The 27,817-nt window shown below is 52.1% G+C and overlaps 14 protein-coding genes across 14 annotated transcripts; 5 read left to right on the forward strand and 9 right to left on the reverse strand.

Moving 5' to 3' along the window:
* Window positions 1-991, forward strand: BO97DRAFT_464828 (uncharacterized protein; the record flags this gene model as incomplete). The annotated part of the gene is made up of 3 exons (XM_025699518.1): window positions 1-58; window positions 108-200; window positions 257-991. The coding sequence occupies exons 1-3, from the start codon at window positions 17-19 to the stop codon at window positions 989-991; spliced, it is 870 nt and encodes a 289-aa protein (XP_025546114.1). The 5' UTR covers window positions 1-16.
* A 2,076-nt stretch (window positions 992-3,067) lies between these two features.
* Window positions 3,068-3,671, reverse strand: BO97DRAFT_429759 (uncharacterized protein; the record flags this gene model as incomplete). The annotated part of the gene is made up of 2 exons (XM_025697383.1): window positions 3,068-3,171; window positions 3,239-3,671. The coding sequence occupies 2 exons, from the start codon at window positions 3,669-3,671 to the stop codon at window positions 3,068-3,070; spliced, it is 537 nt and encodes a 178-aa protein (XP_025546115.1).
* Window positions 3,672-4,882: 1,211 nt separating this feature from the next.
* On the reverse strand, window positions 4,883-6,465 carry BO97DRAFT_357571 (uncharacterized protein; the record flags this gene model as incomplete). Its single annotated transcript, XM_025692213.1, has 4 exons — window positions 4,883-5,719; window positions 5,780-5,872; window positions 5,943-6,347; window positions 6,409-6,465. 4 exons carry the CDS (start codon window positions 6,463-6,465, stop codon window positions 4,883-4,885), a joined length of 1,392 nt encoding a protein of 463 aa, XP_025546116.1.
* A 514-nt stretch (window positions 6,466-6,979) lies between these two features.
* On the forward strand, window positions 6,980-8,097 carry BO97DRAFT_357601 (uncharacterized protein; the record flags this gene model as incomplete). Its single annotated transcript, XM_025692215.1, has 4 exons — window positions 6,980-7,178; window positions 7,260-7,378; window positions 7,458-7,926; window positions 7,991-8,097. The coding sequence occupies 4 exons, from the start codon at window positions 6,980-6,982 to the stop codon at window positions 8,095-8,097; spliced, it is 894 nt and encodes a 297-aa protein (XP_025546117.1).
* Window positions 8,098-8,569: 472 nt separating this feature from the next.
* Window positions 8,570-10,094, forward strand: BO97DRAFT_464835 (Zn(II)2Cys6 transcription factor domain-containing protein; the record flags this gene model as incomplete). The annotated part of the gene is made up of 1 exon (XM_025699519.1): window positions 8,570-10,094. Exon 1 carries the CDS (start codon window positions 8,775-8,777, stop codon window positions 10,092-10,094), a length of 1,320 nt encoding a protein of 439 aa, XP_025546118.1. The 5' UTR covers window positions 8,570-8,774.
* Window positions 10,095-10,501: 407 nt separating this feature from the next.
* On the reverse strand, window positions 10,502-11,166 carry BO97DRAFT_429763 (KR-domain-containing protein; the record flags this gene model as incomplete). The annotated part of the gene is made up of 2 exons (XM_025697384.1): window positions 10,502-10,747; window positions 10,807-11,166. 2 exons carry the CDS (start codon window positions 11,164-11,166, stop codon window positions 10,502-10,504), a joined length of 606 nt encoding a protein of 201 aa, XP_025546119.1.
* A 1,558-nt stretch (window positions 11,167-12,724) lies between these two features.
* Window positions 12,725-13,102, reverse strand: BO97DRAFT_331133 (beta-ketoacyl [acyl carrier protein] synthase domain-containing protein; the record flags this gene model as incomplete). Its single annotated transcript, XM_025691346.1, has 2 exons — window positions 12,725-12,880; window positions 12,944-13,102. Coding segments are annotated over 2 exons (315 nt in total), but the record flags the coding sequence as incomplete, so codon positions are not given.
* Window positions 13,103-13,643: 541 nt separating this feature from the next.
* On the reverse strand, window positions 13,644-15,869 carry BO97DRAFT_379427 (MFS general substrate transporter). Its single transcript, XM_025693164.1, has 6 exons — window positions 15,738-15,869; window positions 15,537-15,670; window positions 15,147-15,477; window positions 14,746-15,084; window positions 14,315-14,679; window positions 13,644-14,193 (listed from the first exon to the last, which is right to left on the reverse strand). Exons 1-6 carry the CDS (start codon window positions 15,839-15,841, stop codon window positions 13,820-13,822), a joined length of 1,647 nt encoding a protein of 548 aa, XP_025546121.1. The 5' UTR covers window positions 15,842-15,869; the 3' UTR covers window positions 13,644-13,819.
* Window positions 15,870-15,951: 82 nt separating this feature from the next.
* Window positions 15,952-16,565, forward strand: BO97DRAFT_429765 (cell wall mannoprotein 1 family protein; the record flags this gene model as incomplete). Its single annotated transcript, XM_025697385.1, has 3 exons — window positions 15,952-16,119; window positions 16,189-16,320; window positions 16,389-16,565. The coding sequence occupies 3 exons, from the start codon at window positions 15,952-15,954 to the stop codon at window positions 16,563-16,565; spliced, it is 477 nt and encodes a 158-aa protein (XP_025546122.1).
* A 984-nt stretch (window positions 16,566-17,549) lies between these two features.
* On the reverse strand, window positions 17,550-18,764 carry BO97DRAFT_429766 (NAD dependent epimerase/dehydratase; the record flags this gene model as incomplete). Its single annotated transcript, XM_025697386.1, has 3 exons — window positions 17,550-18,155; window positions 18,281-18,528; window positions 18,674-18,764. 3 exons carry the CDS (start codon window positions 18,762-18,764, stop codon window positions 17,550-17,552), a joined length of 945 nt encoding a protein of 314 aa, XP_025546123.1.
* A 336-nt stretch (window positions 18,765-19,100) lies between these two features.
* Window positions 19,101-19,723, reverse strand: BO97DRAFT_418993 (uncharacterized protein; the record flags this gene model as incomplete). Its single annotated transcript, XM_025696543.1, has 2 exons — window positions 19,101-19,570; window positions 19,720-19,723. 2 exons carry the CDS (start codon window positions 19,721-19,723, stop codon window positions 19,101-19,103), a joined length of 474 nt encoding a protein of 157 aa, XP_025546124.1.
* A 1,609-nt stretch (window positions 19,724-21,332) lies between these two features.
* BO97DRAFT_310968 (uncharacterized protein) lies at window positions 21,333-22,314 on the forward strand (the record flags this gene model as incomplete). Its single annotated transcript, XM_025691222.1, has 2 exons — window positions 21,333-21,381; window positions 21,515-22,314. Coding segments are annotated over 2 exons (849 nt in total), but the record flags the coding sequence as incomplete, so codon positions are not given.
* A 928-nt stretch (window positions 22,315-23,242) lies between these two features.
* BO97DRAFT_447204 (kinase-like protein) lies at window positions 23,243-25,113 on the reverse strand (the record flags this gene model as incomplete). The annotated part of the gene is made up of 2 exons (XM_025698744.1): window positions 23,243-24,913; window positions 24,973-25,113. 2 exons carry the CDS (start codon window positions 25,111-25,113, stop codon window positions 23,243-23,245), a joined length of 1,812 nt encoding a protein of 603 aa, XP_025546126.1.
* A 196-nt stretch (window positions 25,114-25,309) lies between these two features.
* On the reverse strand, window positions 25,310-26,857 carry BO97DRAFT_464851 (uncharacterized protein; the record flags this gene model as incomplete). Its single annotated transcript, XM_025699520.1, has 3 exons — window positions 25,852-26,857; window positions 25,615-25,669; window positions 25,310-25,525 (listed from the first exon to the last, which is right to left on the reverse strand). Exons 1-3 carry the CDS (start codon window positions 26,841-26,843, stop codon window positions 25,310-25,312), a joined length of 1,263 nt encoding a protein of 420 aa, XP_025546127.1. The 5' UTR covers window positions 26,844-26,857.
* Window positions 26,858-27,817: the final 960 nt, after the last annotated feature.

The raw sequence follows: 27,817 nt of genomic DNA on the forward strand, positions 1-27,817 counted from the left end.
CAGAATACTCTGCAAGATGTCAACCTTTACAGCCTGGCAGGCTGATCTGTTCCTTCTGGTAAGACCTATTACTCAACGATTATATGCATGTTTTGACGATATACTAGGAGCATTGGCAAGAAGACTCGCCGCTATCCGCTGATGCCCAACGCGAGGAAATCTTCGCTCAATATGTGGCACTCGGAGTCTACGGTCGCGAGGTAATTTGATTTTGGCCCCTCATTGCTCCGACCAGAAAACTAACCTATCGGATTAGCCGTATCGAAACCAGCAGCGAAGACTAGAGAAGAGGTCTGTTCGAGGCCTTCCAGTACCTAGTCAAGAGCTATTGGATCGTATCCGCCTACCTGCTGAGCGTGGCTTGAACGAGGATCCTTGTTGGCTCCGCACCTGCTACGGCCCTTCTACAGAAGGCTCGTGGGCCCGGATTCAGGATTACATCGATACCAAGGTCGTCGGCTCAGCTACAGTTTTCAACGACTCATCTTCGTATAACTTTGGTTCCAACTGGGAGAAGATTTTTCTTCGTGCCCCACAGCTACTGGATAATACTTGTTTGTTCGAAGAATACGAAGAGAATGTCCAGGAGGCCCTAGAAGAGGGAATTGAATCCGACGAGACGGATCCCCAGCGTGCCGAGGAAAGCGGCTATGACCCAGAGGAGGATGGCAACCCTTGGATTTGCTTTTATTCGGAGTACCTCTTCCGTTTAGCGGCGGGACACATCTACATCGTTGATGAAAAAACGTTGGCCTCCGAAGGCCCTGACGCAGGGACTGTCCTCATCATCTGGTACGACGAGTGTGGACGAGCAATCCGTCACTATCGCGAGAAAGCGATGCACGCAGCCGAAATTGCGAATCTCGACCCTTGTTGTCTCAAGGAACGTGCGTGCTGGAATAATGCGGAGATTGGCGAATCCTATAAGTGGGGTGCACCCTTAGGGCCTCCCTATAGCTTGAACGAAAACCGCGGAGAAACCTCTCAGTAGGAGATTTTCATCTCAATGGGCTCACCTGAAATACAATTATTTTAGCTTCAATTTGCACAACAAATACATACCTCGTATCCGGATAAAAATATTTCAGATTTAAACAATGGATCCTAGTGTGGGCCGTATCACCCAACGCTCCGACCTTTGTCTGGGTAGGGTACATGTATAAACGTTATGCGACAAGGCTTCCAGCTAGCGTGGTGGCTCAAACACTTGATGTTTTCAGATTCGTAGTGAAGTTCCGAGTCTATCCAATATTACCGAGTTGCACTAAACAGCGCTGTAATATCCACAGGGGGCGAATTGGGTAAATATACGTCCATCTAGGCAGGAAATCTCCGCTATTTCCAAGGTTGAGTTTGCACTTCTGAGCGCACTACTCCTGAAAAGGTCCCTGAATGGACTAAAAGCCACAGGGTGTTAACTGGGTCCCGCCTATCCCTATCGGTAACTCCCATGTCGGTACCAGAACCCTTGCCGAGGAACCCGGTAACCGGAGCCTCCGAGTATGAAATGGACGTTGAGGCATCTCGTATGTTTCAAAATAGTTGACTGAAAACAGACAAAAATTAGTGCCAGACCTTCTAGAAGACTGTCCAGTGCGGTTCAATTGCCATGATGGTTTTTGTTTGTCTTGTCTACTTGCTCTCTTTAATGACACTAGAAAATAAGTTAATTGAGACTCGCAAAAAATCGGACCCCTGCATGGACTAAAACCCAACAACACTAATGAAGAAAAATAGGAACAAAAGTTTAGGCTCCTCTGTTCCAGTATCAGAAATGGATCTAAGGCCCTTAAAATACACTAGGATACTCTCCGAGATCATACTGGGCGTACGAAAGCCTTGCGGAGTATTTAGATTAAATTTAGCAAAATGCCCTAACGCTACAACCGAGGGGACATCAGACTGAAATGAAGAAAGCGCAATAGATAGCGAAAATTATTTATGTTACATAAAGCCTTCTTATAGCTCTTCCAAAGTTTCATTCCTCTAGGCCATGCGTGAATTCTCTCTTTAATATTACTACTCGCAATCTTGAACCTTGCCGAGTCCTTTAGGTAGTTCTTACTACACAGTGGGATGCTGGCAGGATGAGGTTCCTAAAACTATGGACCAATTCCTTATTTATTCTTTTGTTTGTTTTCTTTGTTAAAGCACAGCAAGGTGCTGTTTGTTCGGAATCAAATCCTTGTTTGGAGGGATGTTGCAGTTAATTTGGAAGGTATCGCCTTGCTCCAGTGCCGAGCTTTCATCCATAAAATGACTGATCAAACTGATCTTCTCTCACAGGTGTGGTTTTGGTGATGATTACTGTGGTGATGGCTGTCTCAACGACTGTGATGCGAAGGCGCAGTGCGGTAAAGGTGGAACAGTTGTCCTCTTGGTGTTTGTTGTAGTTCCTTTGGCTTTTGTGGCTCTACAAGCGAATTCCGCGGTACAGGTTGCCAACGTGGCTGTGATCCTGTTGAGTATGTTGTTCTCGATTCTGACCCTTCACAAAGATATCCATGTCCACTTCCAAGAAGAAATCGAAACCACTGACAAATCTGTCCGCCTTAGCGAGCCGCCTTGTACGAGCACGAGCGATACTAGCTCCCTCGAAAGAGTGGTTGCCTACTATGAGCTGTTCCAATTCAGCCGGCCATGCGGAACGCTGGAGCCAGAGAACATTCCTGCTGGTGCTCTTACGCATATCAACCTAGCGTTTGTCCAATTTGGAGATGATTGGAAGATGGTTGATGAGTACGGTCCTCTGCACCATGAGATGGCCCCTTGTGTGTCCTCTTTCAGAAGAAATACACTGCAGCAGCGATTAAACCAAGGACGCCAACTCCAATCCCCGCGCTAGTTCTCGTGGATAGACCCCCCGCCCGGTCCCCCTTTGTATGAATCAACGTCACCATCGCCATAACACTGACTCCCATGAGTGTAGTTGTTGCATCTGTCGCAGATGTGCTCGTGGACGTGATCGATGGTGCGGACCCTTGATGAAGATGAGCGATCCGTATATTGTCGCTCCATCTATTGAATAGCTCGTCGTCGCCAGTGTGTAGGCGTCCGTCGGGAGGTATTACTGGCATCCAGTCGTGAGTACGTAGATGGGGAGTGTGGAGTAGCAGATCCCATTTTTGCCGCCGGTCATGGAGCTGGAATGCGGGGCGGATGCCAGATGGTCTCTCGGTATATGGAGCATTAGAGCCGGATGGGATCTTGGATTATGAATGGTATGGCTAGAACGTACCTTGGACAACACAACACCGCCGTCTCACCCGGCGACAGAATCGAGGGGAGAACATCCACCGGCCATCGGTATATGGCGTATGCGCCTCTGCCTCAAACGCGCCGGTTGTAGAGATACGTTCACCTGTCCGCCACGAGGTCCCGACCGCTCGCCAGTCCAGGGGACAATCTAAGCCGGGCGAGAAGTAAGGGACCTCAAACGCAGCAAGTGGTCTGTTTGTGCCAGACGATGCTGGCGTTATTGTCCCAGATGGCAGACAGTACCCATACGTCAGCGAACAGTCGGCCAGCCATTCTCCGAGGTGCGGCGAGTAGATGGAAGTGATCTGGGCGTATTTTTCCTCAGATTGACATGAAGTGGGTGCCGTAAAGGTCGTTGTTAAGCGGCCGTAATTCGTGAACGTAAATTGAGAAAGTGCTGATGTTGTTGGCATTTCGGGTCCTAGTCGAGTGGGAGAAGATGAGGGCGCATCGCCCGTTACGTTCCTGAAACCCGGGGGATGTGAGGGGGCCCCCTTTTGGAGCCTCGCTTGCATCGGAAATCGCTACAAACAAACCTTCAGAAGGATCCGTGCACATCTTTCTCCACGGTAACTTCTTCACTCCTCTGGAGGATCGGTCATCAAGTCGGTCCTTGGTCTGGATGGATACGAGGGCACTTGTGTGTCGTTCAAAGCTCGACTTGACTGGTATTGGTGAAGATGAAGCACCCTATCCGCCCATTGGCCGATCATGAGAGATTAGAAGAAACCCCTTGCTAGAGTTAAAATGTAATAATCCCATATAAAGCCTCCATGCTTCTCGCCATTGACCCCATGGGGTCAAACCCTGTGAAATTGCTGAAAAGGTGGTATAAAGCTGTTCGTGGACAGAGCCAGCCTTGGATAATATTAATACATCAATCCTTGATTATAAAACCAAGTGCACCAGATTACTATTTACGGCAGTATCGTTGTTTATAGGGTCCAAAAAGCATTACTGAACGAATCCATTTGCAAGCTTGGTAGCCGAGAGACAAAAATAGGTTCTTAGTATAACCAATAGGGTGTACATTTAGGGTACTAACAATATTAGCTTTAGCTATGTAAGAACAAGCTTTCAATGAATATTTATTCTTGTAATATACTGCAACGCTCAAGATTAGACTTTGCTAGTGGAGATTTGTGAAGGGACTGTTGAGTCTCAGCTTGCCTAATGTAATAATTGGTTCTTTCGTTACCATTCCAGTATAGCTTCACTGGATTTCCTTCCATTTAACCAAGGTTATTACCACAAAGGAAAAGAGAAACCCGTGGTGGATAGCCCACAATTCATATATCACAGAGTCTGGGTAGGATAATACGACCCATGGAACCCAAACCCGATAGCCGAATCACACACAGCACGTCCAACCTCCAGCATAGTGCGTGCGTCCAAGCAGAGAAGGTAACTTGTACCTGTGTCTCCATTGAGGACAACACTCAGAAGATACCCCGCATCTTCGGTCGGTGCTTCGCCGTCGGGGATAAAGATGGCCTCACCAGGGGTATGGCGGTTCTGCTCCCAAAGCCAGGACTCTTGCGTTTCGAGGTCGATTTTTGCAATGGCATCAAAGAAGGATGACTAGAATCAGTTGGTGAGGTCATCAGCGAGGTGTGAAAGAGGATTAATTTCCATGGGCGGGATAACTTACTTTTCCTTGATTCACAAGGTTGTAGACATATCGGGTCTTTCTTGTCTTGAAGCGCGGGTTGATTGTTGGCAGGTCTCCGACAAAGTCGTCATCAATTCTCAATATTGCCTCTGCCTCTGGATGGCAGGTCGATCCAGATGTGCTCTCCTCGGTGGCCCTGTGGCTTACAGAAGGCAGACGGTAGCGAACCAAACTGGGGCGCGAGAGCTCACTGCCATAGTACCTCTTGACATTGGGACCGGTGGAGACCATGGTATCATAGTATGCGCGCTGGATCATCTCGTCGGTAGGATACTGGATGATATCGCAGATAACGTCGGTGGACCCGTCATGGCTCGTCTCCTGCCATGCGTTGACAGTATGGAAGCAGAAAAACGCCGGGCTCACGTATGTAGCGACGACGCCTTTGCCGTGCAATCGGTCAACGACATACCATCGAGCCTGCACATTGTGATCGAAATGCAAAGCGTCTGCTATGTTTCTCTCCCAGAGTAGTTTGAGCCCGCCGGCTCCATAGAGGGCGGGCCAGATACACAGAATCACATAGTTGGTGCTGAGGAAGAACGAGTGCAAGTAGGCTGCCTTGACATCGGGGCCCGTAATGGTTGCAATGATCTCGGTCTGCCCAGTCTGTGCGGACGTCCTGAAGATGCGGTAGGTTGCGTATCTGCCGATGTCGAGGTTGTAGTTGTAGGCGTCTCCTGTTGCGGTATCGAACTCGGCGTGGGCGCACGAGAGCGGCCCTTTGAGGTCGGAGTGCAGGTCGCTTTGCCGGGTTACTCCGATGGGCTCCAGTGTCTCGGGGTCGATCTTGATGGGGTATGCGTTAGTCTCTTTGGAGAAGTGTCGAAGAGGTGGGGAGTATCCTACGTGTTTCAGCACATTGGCATCGGTCAACGAGGTCAGGCTGCGGAATCGAGCGCCATCAGGACGCGCTCGTAAAATTTCCGGCACACCAGGGGCCTAACGCGTGGTCCGGTCAGAGAATCAGACTTAAATCCACCAGTGGCTTGAAGAAAAAGAAAGAGCTAACATTGGCATGTAGAGTGACTCCAGCATTGACAAGCCCCGGGTCCTTGGAACTGAAAGGCGGATGGAATATCGACTTGACCTTCCGGAAGATGCTCTCGCAGGGATCCCTCTTCTGCCCAAAGGTCATCCCCTTCAACGTGCCAGACTTTCGCGCTTCTTCAACGAGGGCATCGACTTGCCCTCGCGAGTTGTATAGGACCTTGCACGTCCCGGTGGTGGACTGGGGCACCAGCTCAAATCGGTGTACGAAGGAGAACCCGTCGAACCAGTGGCTGAGCTGGAAGTGGCTGCCCTTGACTTTGTACGTCCCGGGGCCAATTCTGTACAACGTACCGGCGAGCTGGTTCGGCAGGGATCCAACGACCTGGAGCTCAATGGGGGTGCGCGTCTCGGCCGTGGTTTCGAACTGCGGGAAGATAATATCGTCAGCTAGCGAAGCTCGCCAAGGGTCTGACAGAGCTACCTACGCCTGCATCATTCGGCCAGTCCTTGAACGGTGCTCTGGGACGCTCTTGGTGCGCCATCTGTGTATCAAAAGGCGATGTCTTCGCGGGGAATGTCAGGCAGAAAGTAGCGCAGTGGATGCGGGGAAGGAAAAAAAATAATGTATGATAATGAATAAAATCGGGGAAGACCACACTAAAGGTCAATACTAAGTAGTGCGACTCCAATAAGGATTACAACGATGTCCCTTCCCCACAATGTCCCTTCCCCACAGACTCCTGTTGATCACCCGAACCAAATTGGTGGGGGAAAACACGCCGGCTAAAGTGCGCCTCCAATCTCAGAGAGTTTTCTTTTTATGGCAGCCAGCAGAGTTTGAGCCCGTCGGTCGGCGACTTTTTGCGCCTAAAAGCTGCCGGAATTATTGCGGGCGTTGTTGATTTCTGGCGCCTGCTTCGCCAGGCAGGCAGCATGATTCTCAGCGACTACTTCACGCAGAGTATGCCTCTTAAACTCTAGTGTATAGCTAGTGTATAGGAATAGTTTTCTTTTGTTTCCGTTTAGTCTATGGTCCCATTGGCGCCTCTTGCAACGATGTCAAAGGATTCGCAGGTAGTCCAGGTTTCCAATCCAGACCCGGACGTAGACCAGGTGACCAGGATCCCACTGGACCTTGGTCGATACAGGGTGGCAATCGCAATCGCTGCGGCCTGTATCTTTACGGGAGCCGGGTTACTACCAGAGATCCTATATATTGTATTGCTAAAGGTTGCAGGGCTCGAACTTTGGATAGGTAGGCAGTACTCCCTTCTCCGCACCGAGTGGAGGAGAGCGCAATAGCGGTACCGGCTTGCTGACAAGACGAGCCCTATAGTATTGACGATCCTCGCATCCGCAATCGGCGCGCTCAGTGTTCTGGCTCTGCTTCGCCGGACCTGGCGCCTCGTTCGCTTCGACTCTGCCTGTCGACCGACTGGCAGCAAGCGGCACCAGGTGAGTCAAGTTGTGATTTATGTCTGGTCCATGGCAGATTTTTCAACGGGCTTATACCATGATCTGTTCGCGTGCATAGCTCGATTATTTCCAATGGAACTTTTTCACGGGGTTCTGCTACATCGCGGCCCTGATGATAGCGGCGATTAGCACGAGCCGGCACGACGACGACAACGTCGCGCACACATCGACTCGACTCATCAGTCTGGCCCTGCCAGTTCTGATCCTTCAAGTTAGCGGCCAGTTGCTATGCGCTTGCGTGATGAACCGGATGCACGCCCGATATCCGTTCCGCGTTTCGTCGATGGACAGAACAGCGCTGGTGCGACCGGGGGTTTACACCATCGTCGAAGACGTGCTCGCGGTCGATGGTGGACAAGGAGAGGAGTATCGCCGACTGCTCGATGCTCGATATTGCTCGAGCAAGGCGATTCGTGTTCTGCTGGCGCGCCTCGACTTGGCGTGGGGCCTTTCTGGAGCGATCGTGGCGACGGGGCTCATCACTCTCATCGCGACTCTCTCAAGCAGGGATACGGTATTCCTTATTGGTGGGTCGTGCTGTCCGGTGTTTTGGGGTGAGTCTCTCGCTGATGCCCTGTTTTTTGTTTCTAGGATGGCTGGTACCCTGGGGGTGGGCCGGACTGCTGGCTGTGGCTACGCGATGGATGTGGGATATTGCGCTCATGCATGAAAAGGGCGAACAGTCTGGGAAGAAGTGAGGTGGTAGGGTGACACCGTGCCATATGGACATTGCCTTGGCGACCTGGTTAGTACTATTTGTAGTGCGAGCGACCGCATGATAATATATTGGGGAAGGGGGGCGCGGGAGTTCTCGGCGATGGTTCCTGGGGTTGTGAGAGCCCACGAATCAAGTGGACAATTGAGTCGTTGCTTGTAGCCAGATGAGGGGTTCCAAATGTAATTGGTTGCATGCAGCAAGGGCCGGCGCTCCGGACGGCACAGTCAACTTGCATCCGGAGTGGTTCCTGGGGTCAGCCCTAAGGGATTCACTAAATGAGCACGCCAGGCGTTTCCTGGTGGCAAATGAAAAGTCGGCCCCGTCATGCCCCTTTGGGGAAAGGTACAATTAGCCGCATAGACCGGGGAAGAAGCCTTGCCTATAACATGGCTGGTGTTCCGGATCAACTGCCTTAGCGGCGCACTGATCGTTTCCCCGCGCTCGTTGGCATTCATTGAACGAACCTCCTCTACCCAATGGAGTCTTGCGCCGGGTGATGGTGTTGGAGACCCTCGAACGGTCATTCCGGGGAATGTTAGCGAGACCAAGTGCACTGCACTGCACTGCACTGCAGCTCGCATAAAAGGCCCCACTACCACATCCAGTCGCGCACTCGACAAGGTTCGGAGAGATAAAACTTAACATACCGTGATACGAATGGCAGACCAAGGCGGGACTCGGACGAGGATCGAAGAATCCATCGAGGCTCAGTTGCGGTTGGCGTGTGAAGAATGCCACGCGCGCAAGATCCGTTGCGAACTGTCCGCAGCCACCAGCGGAGGTCGCTGCAAAGCATGCGTGCTCAACCAACGACAATGCCTCTTTTCGCTTCGGAGTAGGACAGGGCGGCCGCGAAAGCAGCCTCTTTCTATCCCGTTCAAGTTCCACAAACCGTCGGCTTCAATACAGCACCACCGTCCGCCGGCGGAAACTCCTCCAACTAACCACCCGCAAACCTCCCTGGCGCAGACGGGTCCAGCGCAACAAATAGGCAAGCTTTATCAACAGCGCACCACTGGCAGACCCCTGCAGGACGGTCAAGCGCACATGTGGAGCCCCGACGACGCTGGATGGAATAATGGATCTACATGGCAAGCACAGCAGCCAGGCCCTGGGCAGACATCACCTCCAGCATCCTTTGATCACTTTCTAGCACCTGATCTCCGTGGCTGGAATACTGTCGGCCAGTTGATCATGCACGGGCCGGGTATCGGTTCTCTGCCGGACCCCTGTCTCCCGGATATGGGACCAGTAGGCGATCCCTTGCAGACCGACCCGATCGTCCTCCTGGGGAGTCCGGGGGTCCTGAATGAGAGCAACGGAGAGGACCCCAGCGGACCCGGAGAAAAAGGGTTCCTGGATGCGTTGAAACTGTCCAGCGGACTGCACAACAACTGCAAGTCCACGACGCTCGATCTCCTCACCGAGGCCGGCCGGTACAAGGTGCGAGTGATATGCAAACTCTTTGACGAGCTGAGTCAGGCGGCGTTTGCGCTCCAGGACGATGCTTTGCATGCGTCGCCGATGGTGCGCTCCGACTTGTCCGAGGCCAAGATCATCGCGGTCTCACTCAGAGAGGCAATCCAGGTGTGCATCGATATCATCCAGCACAATTTCCAAATACACCAATCCACTGCTACAGCTCCGGGAGATCGCGGCTCGCGCAATATCTCGCAGCAGCAGCAGCTTCGCCCTGCCAGGCCTGACTCACGGAATGATCAAGTGGCTGGATCATGCATCTGCCTCGCCGGCGCCGACGAGAAACAATTAGGCGTTCAACAGAACGGCCTCGAGCTTCTCATCTGTTTGGAATTTTCTCTGATTCGGTTCCGCCATATCCTGTCCAAGGTCGAGTCCCTGGATGGTGCCCCCCCACAAGTGAATTGCGATTGTTGGATCAGTTCTGTCCCCAAACTGGACACTGCACGCTCGCAGGTCTCTGCACTACTGAAGCATTTTCGCAACTTTCGAGACTGATGGGAGTATACTTGGTTGCTTTGGATGTGGGTTTCGCAATCACTAATCCGTACTAGATAGCATAGACATACAATGACAATGACAATGACAGTCACTCCAGGCTGTTCCCCTGTACGCCCTCTCCACTAGTTTCCTTCCTGAGTCGCTCCGGAAGCATTTTGCTCTCACTAACAAGCTTGGTGGCAAGCGCCGACGAGGGAGTCGGGCTGAGGATGTCGAAGACCGAAATTTCCATCTGGAATTTCTTTGCCATCCAGGCTCTAGTTTCAACTACAATCAGCGAGTTCAATAGCAAGCAGTCAACATCAAGATTCCAAATAGCTGTCGGGAACGGGTTTCAGGCTTACCTCCATATGTGTGCAAAGGTTGCGCACCGTTGATATCTTCCACGGGAATCATCAGCACCCTCACCATCTGCGAGAAATCACATCCTCCCCAATGCCGGACGCAGCTTCCAGCGACTCCGCCTTACTGAATGCCTCCAGGCCAGCCTGAAGCGCCGCATCGCCGCTTTCTACACCACCTGGCTTCCACAGCGTCGAAAACTTGGCATCCCGCGCCCAGCGAGCCCGTCGGAGGACATCGTCCATCTCTTGGCTCGCGCTCAGGCCAGTGATGATCTGCGCCGGGACCTGCTTCCCCCGACCCTGTCTCTGGCCCTGGCCCTTAGATCGGGGACCCCCGCAATCGCAAGCCCCACAAGATGATGGACCTCCCTCTCAGCAATCTGGAACGCCGCAATATGAGCCAGGTCCGCTGCCTTGTCGGACTCGGCAATGTATCCGACGTCGCGGACGGCGCCGAGATCAATCGTCGTGGCGGGGTGGCCCTGCTGATGCCGGAAGAGAGCCAGGGCGTCTTCGAACGCGTTGCCGGCTGCGTAGTTGGTCTGCCCTGGATTGCCGATCACACCAGAGATTGAGGAGAACATGATGAAGAAGTCGAGGTCTCGGGACGAGCTCGTGCAGGTTCCAGGAGCCCTGGATCTTGAGACGCGTACTCGTGATCCAGTCCCCGTAGGACATTTTCTCGCAGACGCCGTCCTGATGATTGCATCCGTGTTCGGGGCCATACGGGCGCTTCAACAGGGGGACAATGAAAGAAGGATGCAATCAAAGAAATTGAGGGATGAACCTACCTTGAGTACCATCGAACATTGGATCAAACCCTTGATCGGAGGCATCTCATCAGCGGCACACCGTGCCAGCATACTCTGTAGATTGGCCCGATTCGATATATCGCAAGCCTAAGTCCTTGCATCGCAATCGTGCCGACGCAGCTGATCCAGAAATATCTTCCCTTTCTCCCTGGAGTCGCCTGATCGAGATATGAACGCAAGCTGTCTGGCCCCATGCGACAGGAGCAAATCGGCAATATTGCGGCCAAACCCACCCAATTTACCAGCTAATAGATACGTCACGTCCGGTCCCAGGACAATCCGGAACACTTTGTAGACGATGCTGGCAGCAAGCTCATCCTGTGGAATTGTCTCGAGCGATAGGTCGAGATTGCTGAGGCGCTTTGTCGAATCTTCTGAGCGGACGGTTCGCAACAGTCCGCTGGTGACTCCTGCAAAGGGGTGCGAGGCTGCACTGGCAACTTGGCCCTGCCGGGTCACCCAGATCACACTTGCGCTGTTCAAGATCAGGCTCCTGACTGTGACAAACTCGTGTTCGGACATGTCTCCAAGCAGTGGGTTATCGAGCTCGAGGAACGACACTACAGCCTTGCCCGTGAGGCTATCGCTGAAGACCTCCATCTCCTGCAGCTCCCGACCCATTGCAAACCACTGCGCTCCCTGCCCAAGAAATACCCATGCGCAGGAAGGAGCCTTGTACGATCGTGTTGCCCTTGGAGGCGTGCTTTCCAGCGCCTTTCGGAGATCCTGCAGCGATATAGCGACGGCGAATCCGCGGTAGTCGAAGATTGTTCGCCTCTCGACGAGCGTGTATGCAAGTCCGAGCTCATTGTCCAGCATCGAGTTGTACACCTCATCATACCCCTTTTGTTTTGGTTCATGGTTGTCCCTGACAAAGTCCGCCTATGTCTGGGCAATGCGGGTTGACCCCGTCCTGTTCCGAGGCCGAAAAGACATATAGCTTTGGTGTGGCGGTTGACACGTTATCCAGAGGGTCAATGGAAATCCCGGAGTCTGTCGTTGATGGAAGCGAGCTCACATGGAGCCGTGTGTTATGGTTCGCGGTGGTATTCCACCCTGGTCGGAGATCTAATCAGCACATATGCTTCTATGGGATTAGAGGTATTTCTCACATACCTGCAAGATAGTGAAACGCGTCATCCAGGATAGCATGCGAATTCGTGCCTCCATACCCAAACGAGTTGACGCTCGCCCGGCGTAGCCCCGGCGTTGGCCACGGCGTAAGTTCAGTAGGGATGCAGATGTTCCATCTTTACAGGTCAAACCGCGGTTTCGGCGCCTCAAAGCCATGCACAGCGGGGATCCGACCCTGCTCGAGAACGAGAACCGTCTTGATGAGACCCGCAATCCCCGAGGCGCCTTTCAAATATCCAATGTTGCTCTTGACCTATCCCACAAGCAGTGCAGGGCACCCATCTGCTGCTCTTGCGACTCCGATAGTTTCGCCTATAGCGGACAGCTCAAGGGGGTCGCCAACGGGTGTTCCTGTCCCGTGGGGCTCGAAATACGCTGATTCGGAAAACCTGAGTCCGACTGCCTTGTATGTGGATCGAATGAGGCTTCTCTGGGCCTCTGAGCTGGGCACTGTGATTCCTGGTGTTTTCCTGTCTTGGTTCATTCCCGTGCCCTGCATTCAGTGCGAGAAGGTTAGGAAATGCAACCCCAAGAGGTATGTATATCGTAGTCTTACCCTGATAACTGCCCTTATAACATCATTGTCTCGAATGGCATCCGTCAGCGGCTTCAGGACTATGACGCCCATTCCCTCGCCCCGTCCGTAGCCATTGGCACTGCTATCAAAACTGTGGCACTGCCCGTCAGGGCTGAGAAATCCCAGCGCCGATAGCCCGCGCCATACCTAGGGCTGGACCATGAGAGATCTCTCCGCCCGGACCCAAATGTCGCCGCCACAACCCGGGGCTCAATAGCCAAAACAGGTCCGCAGATCAGGGCGCCTCCACCGAGAAGTCACATTGATGGGGAAAGCCACCGAGGCATTGAGGGGGCAAAAGAGCCCGAGAGCAAGAAGGTATGTGTCTTGTGGACCAATTGACACCGGTGATGTCCGATCCATCCAAGAGGGGAACCCAATGCAAATCATCTCTAAGTGGCTTATCTTGGTAGAAACATAGGTAAGGATAGGTGTACCTATTGGCAGTGAGACGATCCTCGTGAGGTCTGAACTTTGGACCTGTTTTATGCCTCGGTTGTAGGCAGTGGCTACACGGATTTTCTATACCTCTTGTTGTTCTGACACTGATATGCTGCTGGGCAACCAACGTGATCCATACATGCTTGCTCCGTATGGTCGTCGCTGTCACGAAGGGGATAATATACTGGCAGGGGCAGTTCTCGAGGGAAAAACGTAACATTTCATAGTCTTCATAGTGGTGACATGCTACAAACGAGAAAAAAAAAGACAAAGACAAAACCAATCCTTCAATTGCCGACACCGATGCAAGTGGAAGCCTTCCAACAATCATCCCTTTACAGGACCCTTATTACATCCACCCCTCGAGCATCCACAGCAGGACACGCTCCCTTGACGCCACTCAACCTTGACCCTTCACGCAGCCCCCTCACCCCTAGCCGCCTCAGTCCTTGCATACGCCTCCTCCAAATCCGCCAGCCGCTGCTTGATTGACTGCGGCTTCCGCTGATATGTGCACAGCGTCGCAACGAGGCACGCCGCCGCGATCCCCGCACAGATGCGCATGTCGGTGTTGAACGTGCTCACGTAGACCTGGCGAACGACAAGCTGCTGGCGCACGGGGAGCCGGTAAATCGCGGCGGGGGTCCGGTAGAATTCATCCAGTTGCTCGGGTGTCAGGACGCCGGCGAGGGTATGCTGGACGTTTGTGTTGAAGACGATGAAGCCCGAGGCGATGCCAATGCTGCCGCCGAAGATGCGCAGTTGGGCGACGATGCCTTGGGCGACGGCTATGAAGGGGGTGTAGGTTAGTTTTTTTTCTTGAAATTTAGACGAGTATCGAAGGGATATTCGTTTGAATACCGCAGCCGGATATACGCATTGGAAGAAAAGGACAAGGAACGCATGTACCATGATCCTGGAACTCAACCTGCATCGTCGTAAGAAACGTCATTGTAGAGAGACTCAACCCGATCCCGAACCCCAGAATCGCTTCGAGTCCCCACTGCCTCGGTGCAGGGTCTACCGAGTCCGTCAGAGTCGAGAGCGAGGCACTCCCAATCACCATAAAAATGCTCGCCAGGTTCAGCGTCCAGAAGGCATTGTTTCGCTTCGCAGACGCGGCCCCGCCGATCGCAGAGCCGACGGCGGTGCCTGCCATCAACGGGAGGAGCAGAATCCCCGATGCGACCGCGTCCTTCAGGTTGACAATCTGCGCGCGCAGGGGGATGTTGACGATGACCAGAAGCATGACAAATCCAGTTAGGATGGTGCTCCTGTTGCGGGCCCGTCAGTGGAGTGCTATTTCATATTCTCGGGGGATCGCTTCCAAGGAAACTCACACAAAGCCGGCGACCATGACACGGCTTGACAGGAGCCGGAACGGCAATTGAGGCCGAATCTGCTTGAATCTCGGTATGGACGAGATCACCCACTGCCAGTAGACGAGCGCTCCCCAGGACAGTGCGGAGATGATGAGAACGATAATCACGGGGGCGCTGTTCCAGGCATAGGCTCTGATGGCTGCTTCATTCAAGATGAAGACAAACAGGACAGATCCGACCAGTATGAGAAGTGCGCCGAGATAGTCAAGGTGCCGGAAACGAACATTCTTCGCGAAATGGAAATCGTTGGGCCACACGAGTAGCAGGGTGACCAGAGGAACAAACGCACATGGGCCGCTAGACCATGTGATTAGACAGTTTTCTTCATCTGCGTCTCTTGAGCTGTTGCACGGACATACTTTATCCAGAATCCCCAGCGCCAGGTACGATAACTCGTCAGGGCGCCCCCGATCAACGGCCCGCTAATGCCCGCAAGGGCGACAACCACGCCGATGATGCCAGATATTGCCGGGAGTAGAGGAGGGGGACTGATCTCGGGATAGATAATCATGGCCATCGCGTACAGCCCCGATCCGCCGATTCCCTGCATTGCACGGAAGCCGATGAGCTGGCTCATATTCTTCGACGCGGCGCATCCCATGGACGCGCCGAGGAAGATCAGGAAGCACATGCACAGGAGGAATTTCCGGCCAATGACATCGGATAATCTTGCCACGAATACGGCGCATCCTGGGTTTGTGTTAATTGAAGATGTCACGAGAAGAGCAAAGCAAGAAGTGGATATTCACCAACATAGGACAGAGTGTACGCCAGGACGATCCACGAGGAGGTTTTGAAACCGTCGAATTCGTCAGAAATGGTGTATAGCATGGTCGAAACAATGGTGGTATCCATCAAAGACAAGAACAGCCCGATGGCGATGCTGCGGGAATTTCATGGTCAGTGCTCCGTCACTCATGGCGCGGGTGAAGCCTCTCTTGCGGTCTCACCAAAGCAGAATAATCACCAGCCTCCATGTTGCGATTGTCGGGCGCGGAATCTCCAAGGATGGAGACACATCTTCGCTGGTAGCCGCGGCCATTTCAGAACCCATAATGGTCACCCAAGCAGATGGTAGAACGATATAGAAGGGAATGAATTAACACGAACAGATACAGGCACATCTGAACAGTGCACGATATATTATGGCTGGCTGGCGAAACGATGGTGCCTAGACGAGGCCTCAGCCCAACTCAAGTGCTTGAACCGCTACTAAGCTCAACAACACGCAGCAGTGATTGGCGCGGTCGTGAGGGGAGAACACCAACCGGCGAGTTTCTTCGGCCAGTTTTCGGCTGCGGCGATGGACCCTTGCTGACTGTGTCAGGTACAGTACTTAGTAGTTATCGCTAGATCCGTCGATGGAACAACCCATTCAACGATAAAAACCGACCATACCAGTTCGAGCACAGTGCTTGCAACCCCACTTATTCTCCGGCGACGTTTGCGACTGCGAGCAGCACAAGAGTCACAAACTCTGTGACGGGCCTTAAGCCGGATATTCTGGCCATCCTTGACAAATTGGTCGATAATGTGCGTTCTTTACCGGCTTCTAGAACAGTGCTTGTTATCGTGGGTTTGATGACTGACAGATGACATAGAAGCCTGGCTTCACCTCTGTCGGAGTTGTCAATATTGTGAAGGCGAATCTCCAGTCCCTTCGGAATCTCACCAATGTACTCTCCACAGAGATCCAAGCCAAGGTCACCACTGCGGACAAGGCTACCATTGCGTCAGGGATTGTGGAGGCCTTGCCCGCCACTCCAGTCCTAATATAGGTGGTCTGAGGGGGTGCTGTTCCTATACCATAACTCCAGATAGTAACCGGTAACTTGTCACCGGAGGAAGTTACAGAAGTCCAGATATTAAGATAAGATAATCCTCGCTCCGGGTATAATTTGCGAGGACCGACAGGGTGATGGGGCAAATTAGACTGAATAAGGTCGCATCCAGCGTGCTATTCCAGGGCTGGGCAAGCTAAAGATCACGCCATCAGTTGGCTCCAGAGCTATCAACAGTAAAGTAAATGTGACCAAAGAAGAAGATAGTCTCACAGTGGGGCACCTGGTCAGCCATGGTGGTAGTTAGGGCTGCTTTTCCTTGCACAGAACCATAACCGGGGATGTCAACTGGCTTTTTATACAAAGGTTCCGTATTAGTGCCCCGGCTCAACAAAGCAGGAGCAAGTGCGAGGCCTGTAGCCACACAAAGCATAGTCTAAGGGAGCTTTTAAACCAAAGGGGATGAGTAGAATAGGTGATGTGAGGTTAGTCATCAGAGGAGAACATACTCGGGACTACTTATACACCATAGCTGTTATCTGACAGATTCCGGCCATAAAATCTTCCGCAGTCGCAAGGCGGGCGCGTAGGACTCTACTAACCCGTGTGGCACTATTACATGAAGCCAGGTTGGGGGACATTGCTACGGCCTTGAATCATCTGATATGGCGATCGGACGGTTTCCAGGGCAGACAAAATCCCGACCTCGGCTATGTATGCCGCTTCGGGCAAATTGTATGTACTGTACATCTTTCGAGCCCGGCATCATAATAGAAACATCGCTCAAGCTACTGGGTATAGGGCTGGGCTCTCCATTGACATATGTATACAGACTCTAGTTTCTCTACTGTGGCGCAACGTTTCCTCCTGCGTCAAAGATCCATAATCTCTCGACTGATTACTCTCAGCAAACTACTAAACGACCAGCACGTCGTAAGCTAGTAATACTTACTAGAGTATATCATACTTCAAGATAATCAATCAATTGGTCAACACCCCGCGCTGAATCATAGACTGCACCGTATCCTTCACACTGTCCTCCAGCCCAATGTATCTCCATTCGGAGCCACTCCCCTTAGATAAAATAGCCAGACTGACACGCATATCCCAGCCGGTTGGGTGTACGCCCTCTGGCAGCTCTTTGGCCGGCATTCTTTCGAGCACATTATTTCTTAGGTTGGGGAAATGTTTCCGAATGAAATTGACGACCAGCTGGGGAGTAATCAGACCGGAGACGAGCAAGATGTGTTGGCCAGCCGCGGCAGGGTTGGTTAACGCGTCGACATGGCTTCTGGCCACATTACGCACGTCCACGAAGTGGTAAAAAGGAAATAGCACCTCCTCTACCCTCGGGTTGGTTTCATCGATAAAACTGGCGACCGCAAAATAGTTGGTCTCGTTGATCGAGCCCCTGCCCTCCATAGGGTGAATCATCGGACCCGTGATGATATCGGGATTGATGACCGTCAGGTCAAACTGGGGCTTGTACTCGGTCATAAAGTCCCAGGCCTTCTTCTCCACTTGTGTATTGGAGACATTATATCCCAGAACCGAATCCTTGCGCTCGATGGCTTGTTGCGCGGTGACCTAAATTGACGGTAGGCAGATTCGAACGGACTGGACAAGCGAGGATTCGAGACACCCACCGAATTTCAGTCTTTTTCAGTGTAGGGGCGTCCCTCCTGATTCAAATCTTCGAATGAGTTCAGCACCGAGACAGCACTTCCCAGAAGGACGAACCGTTTCAGCGTGCTTCCGCCATGTTGGAGCGCGCTTTGGAGGATTTGGGTCGTCCCCTGTACCGCCGGCTCGATCATTTCCCTCTGCATATCTTCAATATTGAATTTCAGGGGTGACGCTGTGTGTATGTCATAATCAAAAGGAACCTTTGTGTCTTTGAACCAGGTGTTGAACAGTGTTCGAGAAGTGAAGTCGGCAACGATCACAAAGTGAACTTTGCCTTTCCATTCCGGGTGAGTTTTGATCACACTGCATCATCTGCTTTGACTCGAGATCGTACGGTCGCAGTGACCGCAAATCCAAGCTGGGGAAAGTCATTGCCTGGGGTGGTTTCCAATTGAGGGTTGAAATTTGTTTAGAAGTACCCACCTCCAGTAAGATAGAGAGGATATGCGAGGCGACGAACCCGCTCGCGCCCGTCAGGGGCACATGCAATTCGTGATAAGAAGTTGACATGGCGAGTGGTTTAACAGGTAGAGTGTCTACAGCTGTTAATGAAGCTTTGGTGGTAGTAATACCTATGGCAGTCGGATGGACAGAGGTAAATCAATAGCTGTGATGACTTGGTAGATGACATCACGTCTCTAAATTGGAGAGGATAGAATGGTTTCACGCCCTAGGGTGTAGCCATCCACTTCGCCCAGAACCCTCATCTTACGGATTCCCAAACTGAATAAACTGAATAATAATTGTATTGAACGATGAAAAGGTTTACAATTGATGTCACGATGTATCTCTGCGTTTATCGGATCAGTAAAGGGGTCGGGGCACCAGTCTGTCGCAATCCATGGCCTAGACTGCTTGGTTGGCAGCATTATAAGGCTCATGGCGACTATCACAGAGAAGACATGATTCCATGTTCAAAGATGCGTCGAACTCCCCCAGTTCACACGCTGATTGCGGGGCATGGCTCTCGCACCACTCCCACTGTGCCTCATCGTACTCATTCATCGGGATGAATTCGTCGAGTTGTGGGACATCTTGATCATCGGGAGTGATTATCTTTTCCCCCTTGTACTCCCACAGCCACATAATGACATCTCCGGATATCGAGGGATTCCCAGCACCCTCCGGCAGTGGCTGCTTTTCACTAACTATCCGTTCCCCCCCATTCTTGCAACGGATGAGCCCAAAGATTGGCTGGCAGGTCGGAAATCGGGCTCGCCATGCCTTAAAGCAGGAAGCCAGCGCGATGAGACCCTCACGGTCCTCAGCATCGACAGTAAACACCCGTGTAGCGGGTCCGACCAAGATTTTATCGACTAGGTACCGCGCAGTATATAAACGCCCCCCGTCACTTAAAGGCGTGCTAGTAGGGGGGCGAGACTGGATCTCCTCGCGGTAACAGTGATGGTTGAGGAGGCTGTAAAGCCCCCGGGGAGAGAGACAGACTCAGATGAAGATGAGATACCCATGGTTGCCGTATTATCGGCTGTTCAGCACTCTATTTGAATTGTATCTGCAGAGCAAGTTGTCAGTCGAGGGTCCCTAATGTTGGTGGTAGAAATTGAGACTCATGAACGGAGTCGGTTTCATCCTTATTTATGGATCTTGCCGGGAGTCGCAGAGTGAGAGGGTTCAAGGCGGGGTCTCAGAGCGATTCCAGTTAGCCTTTATCGAGAGCATCTTTGTTCGTCTTGTAGACTATTGTGATGGGGCATAAAGATCTTTGTTCTTTCTCTACTTGGATGCGCTTTATTTTTGTAGTATTCTTTCACTATGTTTGTGGAGTGTTCTTTATCTCGACTCTCTTCGCTGGTTTTGATTGTCCTATCGATCTTGTAACCACAAGTAGAGACTAGGGAACCAGTTCCTACTGGGTCAGGATTTAGTATAATTAATTCAGGAATTATGAATCTACTTCTGATATAGTAAAAAATATATTATTTAGATTATATAATACTATCTTCTATTAGTTTAGAGATTTTGAAAATTATATTCAGTCTGCATTGGCTTCCACTCTGTCTAGACCTTCTCCGACGCAGAAAGAGCATGATCGTGTCGAGCGCCTACTTGAACAGCATGGGGACCTCCCAGTCTATGTATTTTATCGTTTACGTACGATCTGACTCCGATTCTCCGGCCTCGGCGCAATGGGGCAGCCAGCCCACCTGACGACCGGCACTGACAGGGACTATTCCACACCACCAAGGTTTCTGAAGATTCGGTCAGCAAAGTCGTTAATCATCTTCATGGTTGCTTCTGCTCGGTCTTATGGTACTGGGTGTGGCAACAGCCTTACTATGCATTGGGGGTTGATTGGGATTGATTTTGTGCACAGGTTGGCAGTTGTTGAGAAGAAAGACGCTGCACGGTGGCTTGCAGCGACATCACCAGAGCGACAGCGAGAAGACACAACACATTGTTTAGTTTTATGTGAAGCGGGCAGACCTACCAAAAGTCCCCAAGCACTGCAGCCAGTGGACAATACCAAGCAGACGCTAAAGGAACTGGCGACTCTGCTCTGCTCGCCCCGCCTCCTCGTCTCGTCCTGGTGAAATTTTGTCGTCTCCTTGGTCCTCACCTTATTTGACCGCGTGTGGCCGCTATTCGTGGAGGAAACGTTCAGATGGAGGCAGACGGGACTGGCCAAGGACTGCTATTTATCGCTCTCGTAGTCCCCCACATCGGCTCCCTCGTCGACCGATCCCTCATATCAGCCGCAATCCTCTCCGCGACCACAGCCGCCGTCCTCTTCCGCCTCATCAACATAAACTCACTACACGACAAGATACTGCTATGCGGCCTACTAACCCTACTCGGCCTCTGCCTCGCCATCGCAAACACGCCGCTAATGCTCGAGGTCTACCTCGCAGTAAAGGCCAAGGAACCCGCGCTACCCGGCGGCCGGTTCAACGCCAACAACCACCGCGGCGGAGCCGTCGCGTTTGCATTCGGGCAGTCGAATATGGCCTTTGCGGCGGCGAGTCTGGCTGGGCCGTTCTTTGCGGAAAATCTCCAGCTGCGCGCGGGCTGGAGGACGTTTGCGTGGGTGATGGATTTGGTGTTTTGGGCCCTTTATTACACGACTATGTCTTTCATGATGGTCCCGTATCCTGTGGGCCCGCACAAGGTACGTCGTAGTCAGTTACCAGGCTCCAGTCCGGCTGTCCTCGGGCCCCGGGGGTACAATCGCTCGTTAACCCTACCTACATGAGTTACGTACGAGATGCTTACTGCCTTGCCTCTATCATTCTTCACCATAGAAATCCCTCCTAACTTGCCGGGCCCTTTCTATAATTGGTACGATGGGCTATCCTCGTCGCGGGTGAGAGACGCACATGATCTCGTCAAGGACGTCATTGAAGACGATGGCCCCTTTGACGGAGTCATTGGCTTTAGTCAGGGAGCGTCGCTCGCCCTCTCAATCCTCTACCACCATGAGATATGTCATCCCGACCGTCCGCCGCCGTTTCGCTTTGCGATCTTCTTCTGCGCCGTGCTCTCCATTTCGCCGGATCCGATGTTTAACGCGGACATTGTTGCCAAGTACTCCCGGTACTATAAACAGGTAAAGCATGATGAAGAGAGGGAGAAAGATAAGGCAACAATGGAGGAGCTCGGGCGAGGAGTTTTCCTCCAGGACGATAATAGAGCTGCCGCGACGCACAAGCTATCGCGTCTCAAGAACCACCGCGCGATTCTACTACTCCCAGGCCAAAAGGCAGCGCTAGTAAAGGAGATACTCGCACTCGTCCGCCAACTGGTGGACAACAGCGCAGAACACGATCATGCAGCGAAAACGCAATGGAATACCCGCGGCGGGGTGGAGGGCTTCCCGCGCGTGTATCACCCCTTGGTCAACATGCAGCGGATATCCATTCCGACTGTCCACATCATCGGCCGGTCAGACCCGCTGCGGCCGCATAGTGAGTTGCAGGCGAGGCTTTGCAGTAAGGGATTGACTCGCGTTGTGGAGTTTGAGGGCGTGCATAAGGTGCCTCATCGGATGAATGACGTGCAGGCGGTGCTGAAGGCTGTTGAGTGGGCTATGCGGATGGCGCAGACACGGTGACGGTTAATCAGCTGGAATTTTGAGGGACATATTCATATGTTGTGTTCTGTACCTAGTGCCTTGTGAGTCGTATCTCAGACTCTGCTGATAAGTACCGATGTAGAGGCGGTATCTTTCAAATATTTCTCAACTAGGGTGATGGACGGTTCACAGGCAGGACCATGTGAGATTAGCGATCCAGCTTCCAATAGCGAGGAGATTTGGCTTTTTGAGCATTAACCCTCAGACGACAGCTTTGCTCTCGGGCTTGCTATGTTTCAGTCTATTCGGGTTTCCAAGAAAGTGTTTGTTGTTCGTGGGCAAAAGCAACTAACTACTCGAACTTGATCATTCAAGTATGCCAGTGGGCCTGGTACCTCACTTGAACTCTGTACTCATGGCTCTAGCTACATGGCATGCTCCACTGAAGCCTGCGTAAACACATCCTAAAACTGCGGTGCGAATGTCCATCTCTCCTAGGCCAAAATCATCGGAGATGATGCCCCCTTCTTTTAGAAGACCGCAGTCGCACTGGAATACGCTACATCAAGAATTATCTTTGTGTCGTACAACTATCGCAACAGACTGTTCGGCTTCATGGCCAATCCCGAGTTGACTGAGGCCAGGGCCGGAATGCTTCGGGCAACGGGGGTGTTCTGGACCAGTATACCGGCTCGTCCTGCAACGTTGTCAATCTGCCTGGTATGGGGGGAGTGTCCCGCCTGGCCCCACCGGTCACAGTCACTGCCCAGGAGATCAAAGAAGGTCTAGAAATCTTGGACAAGGCCTTCTGCTTTGTATTGGGGCAAAGAAACCTGATATAACTGACTTCTGTTTGCGAAACAATAGGACTAGAAGTTCAAAAGCTTAAGAAAGACTTTACACGCTAAATGCCTAGTTGAGCATACCAAGAAGTCATCTCCCATTCTAAATATGCGTCTCAGTTCCACACCGTACCGAATACCTTCTTCATGATGCTATACTCTACATAGTATGGCGGAATGAATTTTTCAACCATTCTATCCCAGGCTGATCGCCATGGGGGATTGAACATTGCTCGATAGAACTCCCAGTATTCTGGCCAGTAGCCGGCAAGCCCCCAGTCAAGCACCACCACTGTTCCATCAGAGCGAATGAGCATGTTGCCAGTATGTAGATCCCCGTGCGAAAAGACTATGGCATGGCCACGCAACTCCCGCACTGTCTGATAGAGGATGTATTCTGCATTAAAAAAGTCCGAGTCGAAGCTCTCTTCCTTTCCGCGCGACTGCGGTGGCAAGCGATCCCGCAATGCCTGAACTATGCCCTCATTGAACTCGGCTTCGGATGCATAAGGTCCATACTGATACAACTGGTAATCACCCCAGCCCCCTTCAAAGATCCCGTCTCTACAACAGGATGAGTCGATGCCACCAATGAACTCTCCCGTGATGCTTCTCATCTGCGTGACATAGTCTTGCAACTGGTGTAGGACATGCTGTTGCTGCAAGTCTGAGGCACAGTCCCAGTAGTCCTGGAAAGGCTCGCCTTTTTCGTAAGACATGACAATATATGCGACACCATCGAGAATGTATGCGCTCAAGAGTTTGGGTATTGCTATCGAGGTGTTATGCGATACCAGGTGCATTGCTTCAGCTTCAGCTAGGCGAACCCCAGGACCATACTTGACCAGCATATCACTTTCGGCCCAGACAATTCGAGCGCCCATTTTGCCCGGACAAAGCTCGGATGCTGTTTTCAAATCCTCAGGATCCAAAATAATGGTGGGCGGTCCTATTTCTTCCGAGAAGATAAGCCTCAGTCCTGGCTGGCTTGGTGGGGACGACTCCGTGTTGGCCACCTCGTCTTGTCCAGCTTCATTGATCGCAACGCTGGTATCAGGATCTGGCTCGACTTCTTGCAGCTTTGATAGACCGTATTTCTCTTTTTGTTGAGCCGCTGATTCGGATCTGATCAAGCAGTCATGTTCAACAAGCGGTGGACTTTTCCCGCCATAGTCCAGTGGGACAGCTTCTCCCAGATAATGTGCGAGATCCTCGCGACTGGGGAGCAGGGTCGTGTGCGCCAAAAATCTGTCGGGTACATCAAGGCCGAGCAAATATTCTTCGGAGGGATTGATGACATAGAATTCTTCAATCAGAGAAGGATAATGTCGAACAAGTGATGAAAGCAGCCCCGATAGTCTCAGAATGACGTGGTCGCGAAAGGACCTGGTCTGTAACCGGACAGCAGGCGCTGGAGCAAGCTTGAACTCGACAATGCAAATGGCGCCCTGGTCGGACTCCGTGTTTCCTGCGCAAACGTCGGCAATGATTTGTCTAGCCAGGGTCTCCATCACTGCTAAGCCCAGGTGCGTCAAGCCTTTGTGACTCATGAAATCCTCATAGGAAGATGAGAAACTTCTGATAATTCTCTCGTCGACCATGACCCATAGTACATTTCTGTCTTCTAGGCGCGTAATGCGGGCGACAGCTGCTTCAGCTACTATTGTCAAGGCCTGCTTCATGCATGAGTCAGGCCTGGTGAGGCGCTGCCACTCCAGGGCCTTGGTGAGCGAGAGGGCTGTCCTGGAGGTTTGCAGCGACGGGAGAGTGGAGTGAGCTTTCAGGAACTATAGGCTGTTAATAATCCGAGTATGCTAGTCGGGAGACCACAAGGTTGATAAATGACCTTTTGAATAACAGCTTCAGTTCCCTTGTCTTGTCGCTCGAGGTCTACTCCCCAGATGAGACTGCTTCTAGCCATCGATATCAGGGAAGGTAGAAGACTGAGAAGCTGAGTGACTTTGTCTGCGTCCGCTGCGGACGACATGAGGGGAGGCTGGTATGTTTGTGATGGAAGTTGAACCGGCAGCATTAAGGTGTTTTTTTCAACGTGATACAACGAACAATTGCGAAGCTCGTATGAGGCTCGTCGGAGGGGATGCCTCAGTCCACGTGACTACCAGGGCGCTTATTTTGATCAACATGAATCAGCCTCTTAAGTTGGAGCCTACACATTGATATTCCTAACCCATCCATCTGTCTGAGTTCATGCCCTCTCTATCAAAATCCACGGTCGTGGGAATGCCAGCCTGGGCGACGGACCGTCCCACATGGACATCGTAGTGTAAGACGCCTCCCACATTCCCGACTTTGGGGTCGGCAACTGCCAGGACTGAGCGGCCGACGTCGTGAGAGCGTTGAAGCGTGCTGCCCTGCCTCCCTCCAAGGAAAAGCCATTTCTGCACGGGGATGATCAACAAAAGTGCCGATGAGATGAAGCAGTTGTTTGTGGCGTCTTGCCGACCGTGGGTGGATGGCAAAGACATACAACAGAAGGAATGCTAACTGTGATAATGATCACCCAGCGCCCTCCACTGGGCGCTCTGTCAGCATTGTACTGCTGCTATTACCTCTGTCCGTTCACCCGAGGCCGAGATCAGAAAGTCTTAGCATTGGCGATCGCTCTGTCTGAATTATTGCTGTATATCTCCTTGCAAAGCAAGATCTATTGCTACAAGGGCCCTTTCAATGGTGGTCCCTTCTTTATATTGACTTATGAACATACTCCCACGCTTCCTGTTCCTCCAGAGTAGGCTCAACATCCTTTGATATCACTCCGCCGAACATGCCGTCATCCAGCGGGGGACTCTCGCTCCCACGCATCGCATCCCACGGCGGGAAGGCCCGCATGCGCGCCTGTACCCACTCTTCCTCCGAGAACGTCGGCTCAGTGTACTCCAGCATGATCCCCAACGGTTGGAGATCTTCCCGGAGTCGGTTCAGACGATCCCACGGATACTCTATAATCACGGCAAGGTCATACGGTCTCGGCTTAAACCCGACGCAGATCGTCCGGAGCGCAGCCTGTCTGGCCAGTGCCGCGCAGGCCAAATCCCGAATCCAGCGATCCTCGATCTCCCCGAGCCTACCAAAGTAATCTGGACCATGCCCACCCTGTCCAAAGTCTAGTTCGAGTGTCTCGAGACGGGGCGCGCAGAGAATGGCGTCAGCATGCGCGGGCGTGAAGACGAATGGCGAGTCATCGTCCTCCCGCCACGGAAAGTTCCCTCGTATCTCCCACCAGGGGAGCGTCAGGCGCTCCAAGGCCACAAAGCCTCTGGTATGGAAGAGCTGGCCTTGTCTCTGCTTATAGATACATCGGATCTGGATGGTTTGCAGGGTGTCCTTGTGGGCCAAGAGCCATGCGTTGAGTTTGGAGAGATTCACATCGCACGCCGGGCCACTCCCACTCAGAACCGAGGCATTGAAATGGGTCAATGCTTTGGGCCAGAGAATTAGCTCTTCGATGGCCGCGGGGTTTTCTTTGCAGTGATGGATGTTGAGGGTGGAGAACTGAGCAGTGCCCTTCGTGATTGTCGGTGAGCAGGCTTGATTCACCTTTCGTACTGCGCTCGCGGTGCGCTCCCCAATCGGAAGAGTAATACCATCCAGCTCCAGTTGGCGGAGACTGGGCATCTGAACATTTTCAAATATGTCGCGCACGGTAAGGCCTTCGGCCGAGTTACACCATAAAGTCAAATTCTCGAGTGCTGGCATGCTCTGAGGCCCTGTGAACCAGGCCCCATGTTTGGTCTGTGTAATGCTTCCAACCCCCTTGGAAGGCCAAGGTGCGGAGTTTGGGGATACAGGTGATGATATCGCCCATAATATAGAAGCTGCGCCTGTGGATTGACACGTAATCATCGATCTGAACAATAAGACGCTTCACATTTGCACAATATACTGGCCTTTTCTGTAAGATGGCTAAGAGAGCCTCGAGTGGTGGGTGAGCGGTCAAGCTGACGAAGACCTCACGATATAGCACAGGAAGTACGATTTGCGTCAGGCGACGACAGACTAGCGCGAGCCTCCACCGTGCCGAGTATCCTCTGCCGTAATTGGAGACGACTCTCTCAAGAATACAGGTCAGGATCTCTGCTGGAAGCCGGAGGATCGGTGGCACTTCCATACTGGGCGGAAGCGGTTAGTGGTAAGAAGCCCTGCAACTGTCGATTCGAGTGCGCAGTGGGTGTTTTTGCAAAGGAACCTAGGCGAGATACTATACACACTTGTCATATTGGAATCTCATTTGAGTCGAACCTGGCTTAACCTGGCTTAGGCAGCGACAGAAGGTGCCTGCACACTACGTGAGTGTCTTAAGTTTTTGCATATCTGTTGCAGCAAGGGAGCTGTTTCCCGTGAGACAGACTCTCATACAGTCAGACACAAAGAAAGACATAAACAAAAACATACAACAGAAGGGATTCGCTGGTGGTCACCCACCCAACTACTAACCTCCCGGCGTGTGGCTTAAGTACGGCTGAGCGGACGGGAAGCCCTGTTTTCCACACCCTGTGGTCGTATGTGGTAGATCTTTAATCTATTTATTATATATCCATAATGAAAATCCATCGTCCAAACTACTATTTGCCTGTGATTGCTAAAAGATATCAGTCGTGAATCTCTGTCGCGACTGTAGCACAATTCAACATCCCATGCAAGCATGACCAGGATGAGGACCTGGGGGCACT

The sequence above is a fragment of the Aspergillus homomorphus genome, assembly GCF_003184865.1.
Source record: "Aspergillus homomorphus CBS 101889 unplaced genomic scaffold BO97scaffold_78, whole genome shotgun sequence".
Lineage (NCBI taxonomy): Eukaryota > Fungi > Ascomycota > Eurotiomycetes > Eurotiales > Aspergillaceae > Aspergillus > Aspergillus homomorphus.

Bases quoted from the DNA above. Each gene is read 5' to 3' on its own strand.
- BO97DRAFT_379427 (XM_025693164.1), bottom strand. From the start codon at position 15,841: ATGGGTTCTGAAATGGCCGCGGCTACCAGCGAAGATGTGTCTCCATCC. The intron at 15,478-15,536 runs GTGAATATCCAC...ACACAAACCCAG, and splicing joins GTACACTCTGTCCTATGTTG to GATGCGCCGTATTCGTGGCA. The intron at 15,085-15,146 runs GTATGTCCGTGC...CACATGGTCTAG, and splicing joins CGCTGGGGATTCTGGATAAA to CGGCCCATGTGCGTTTGTTC.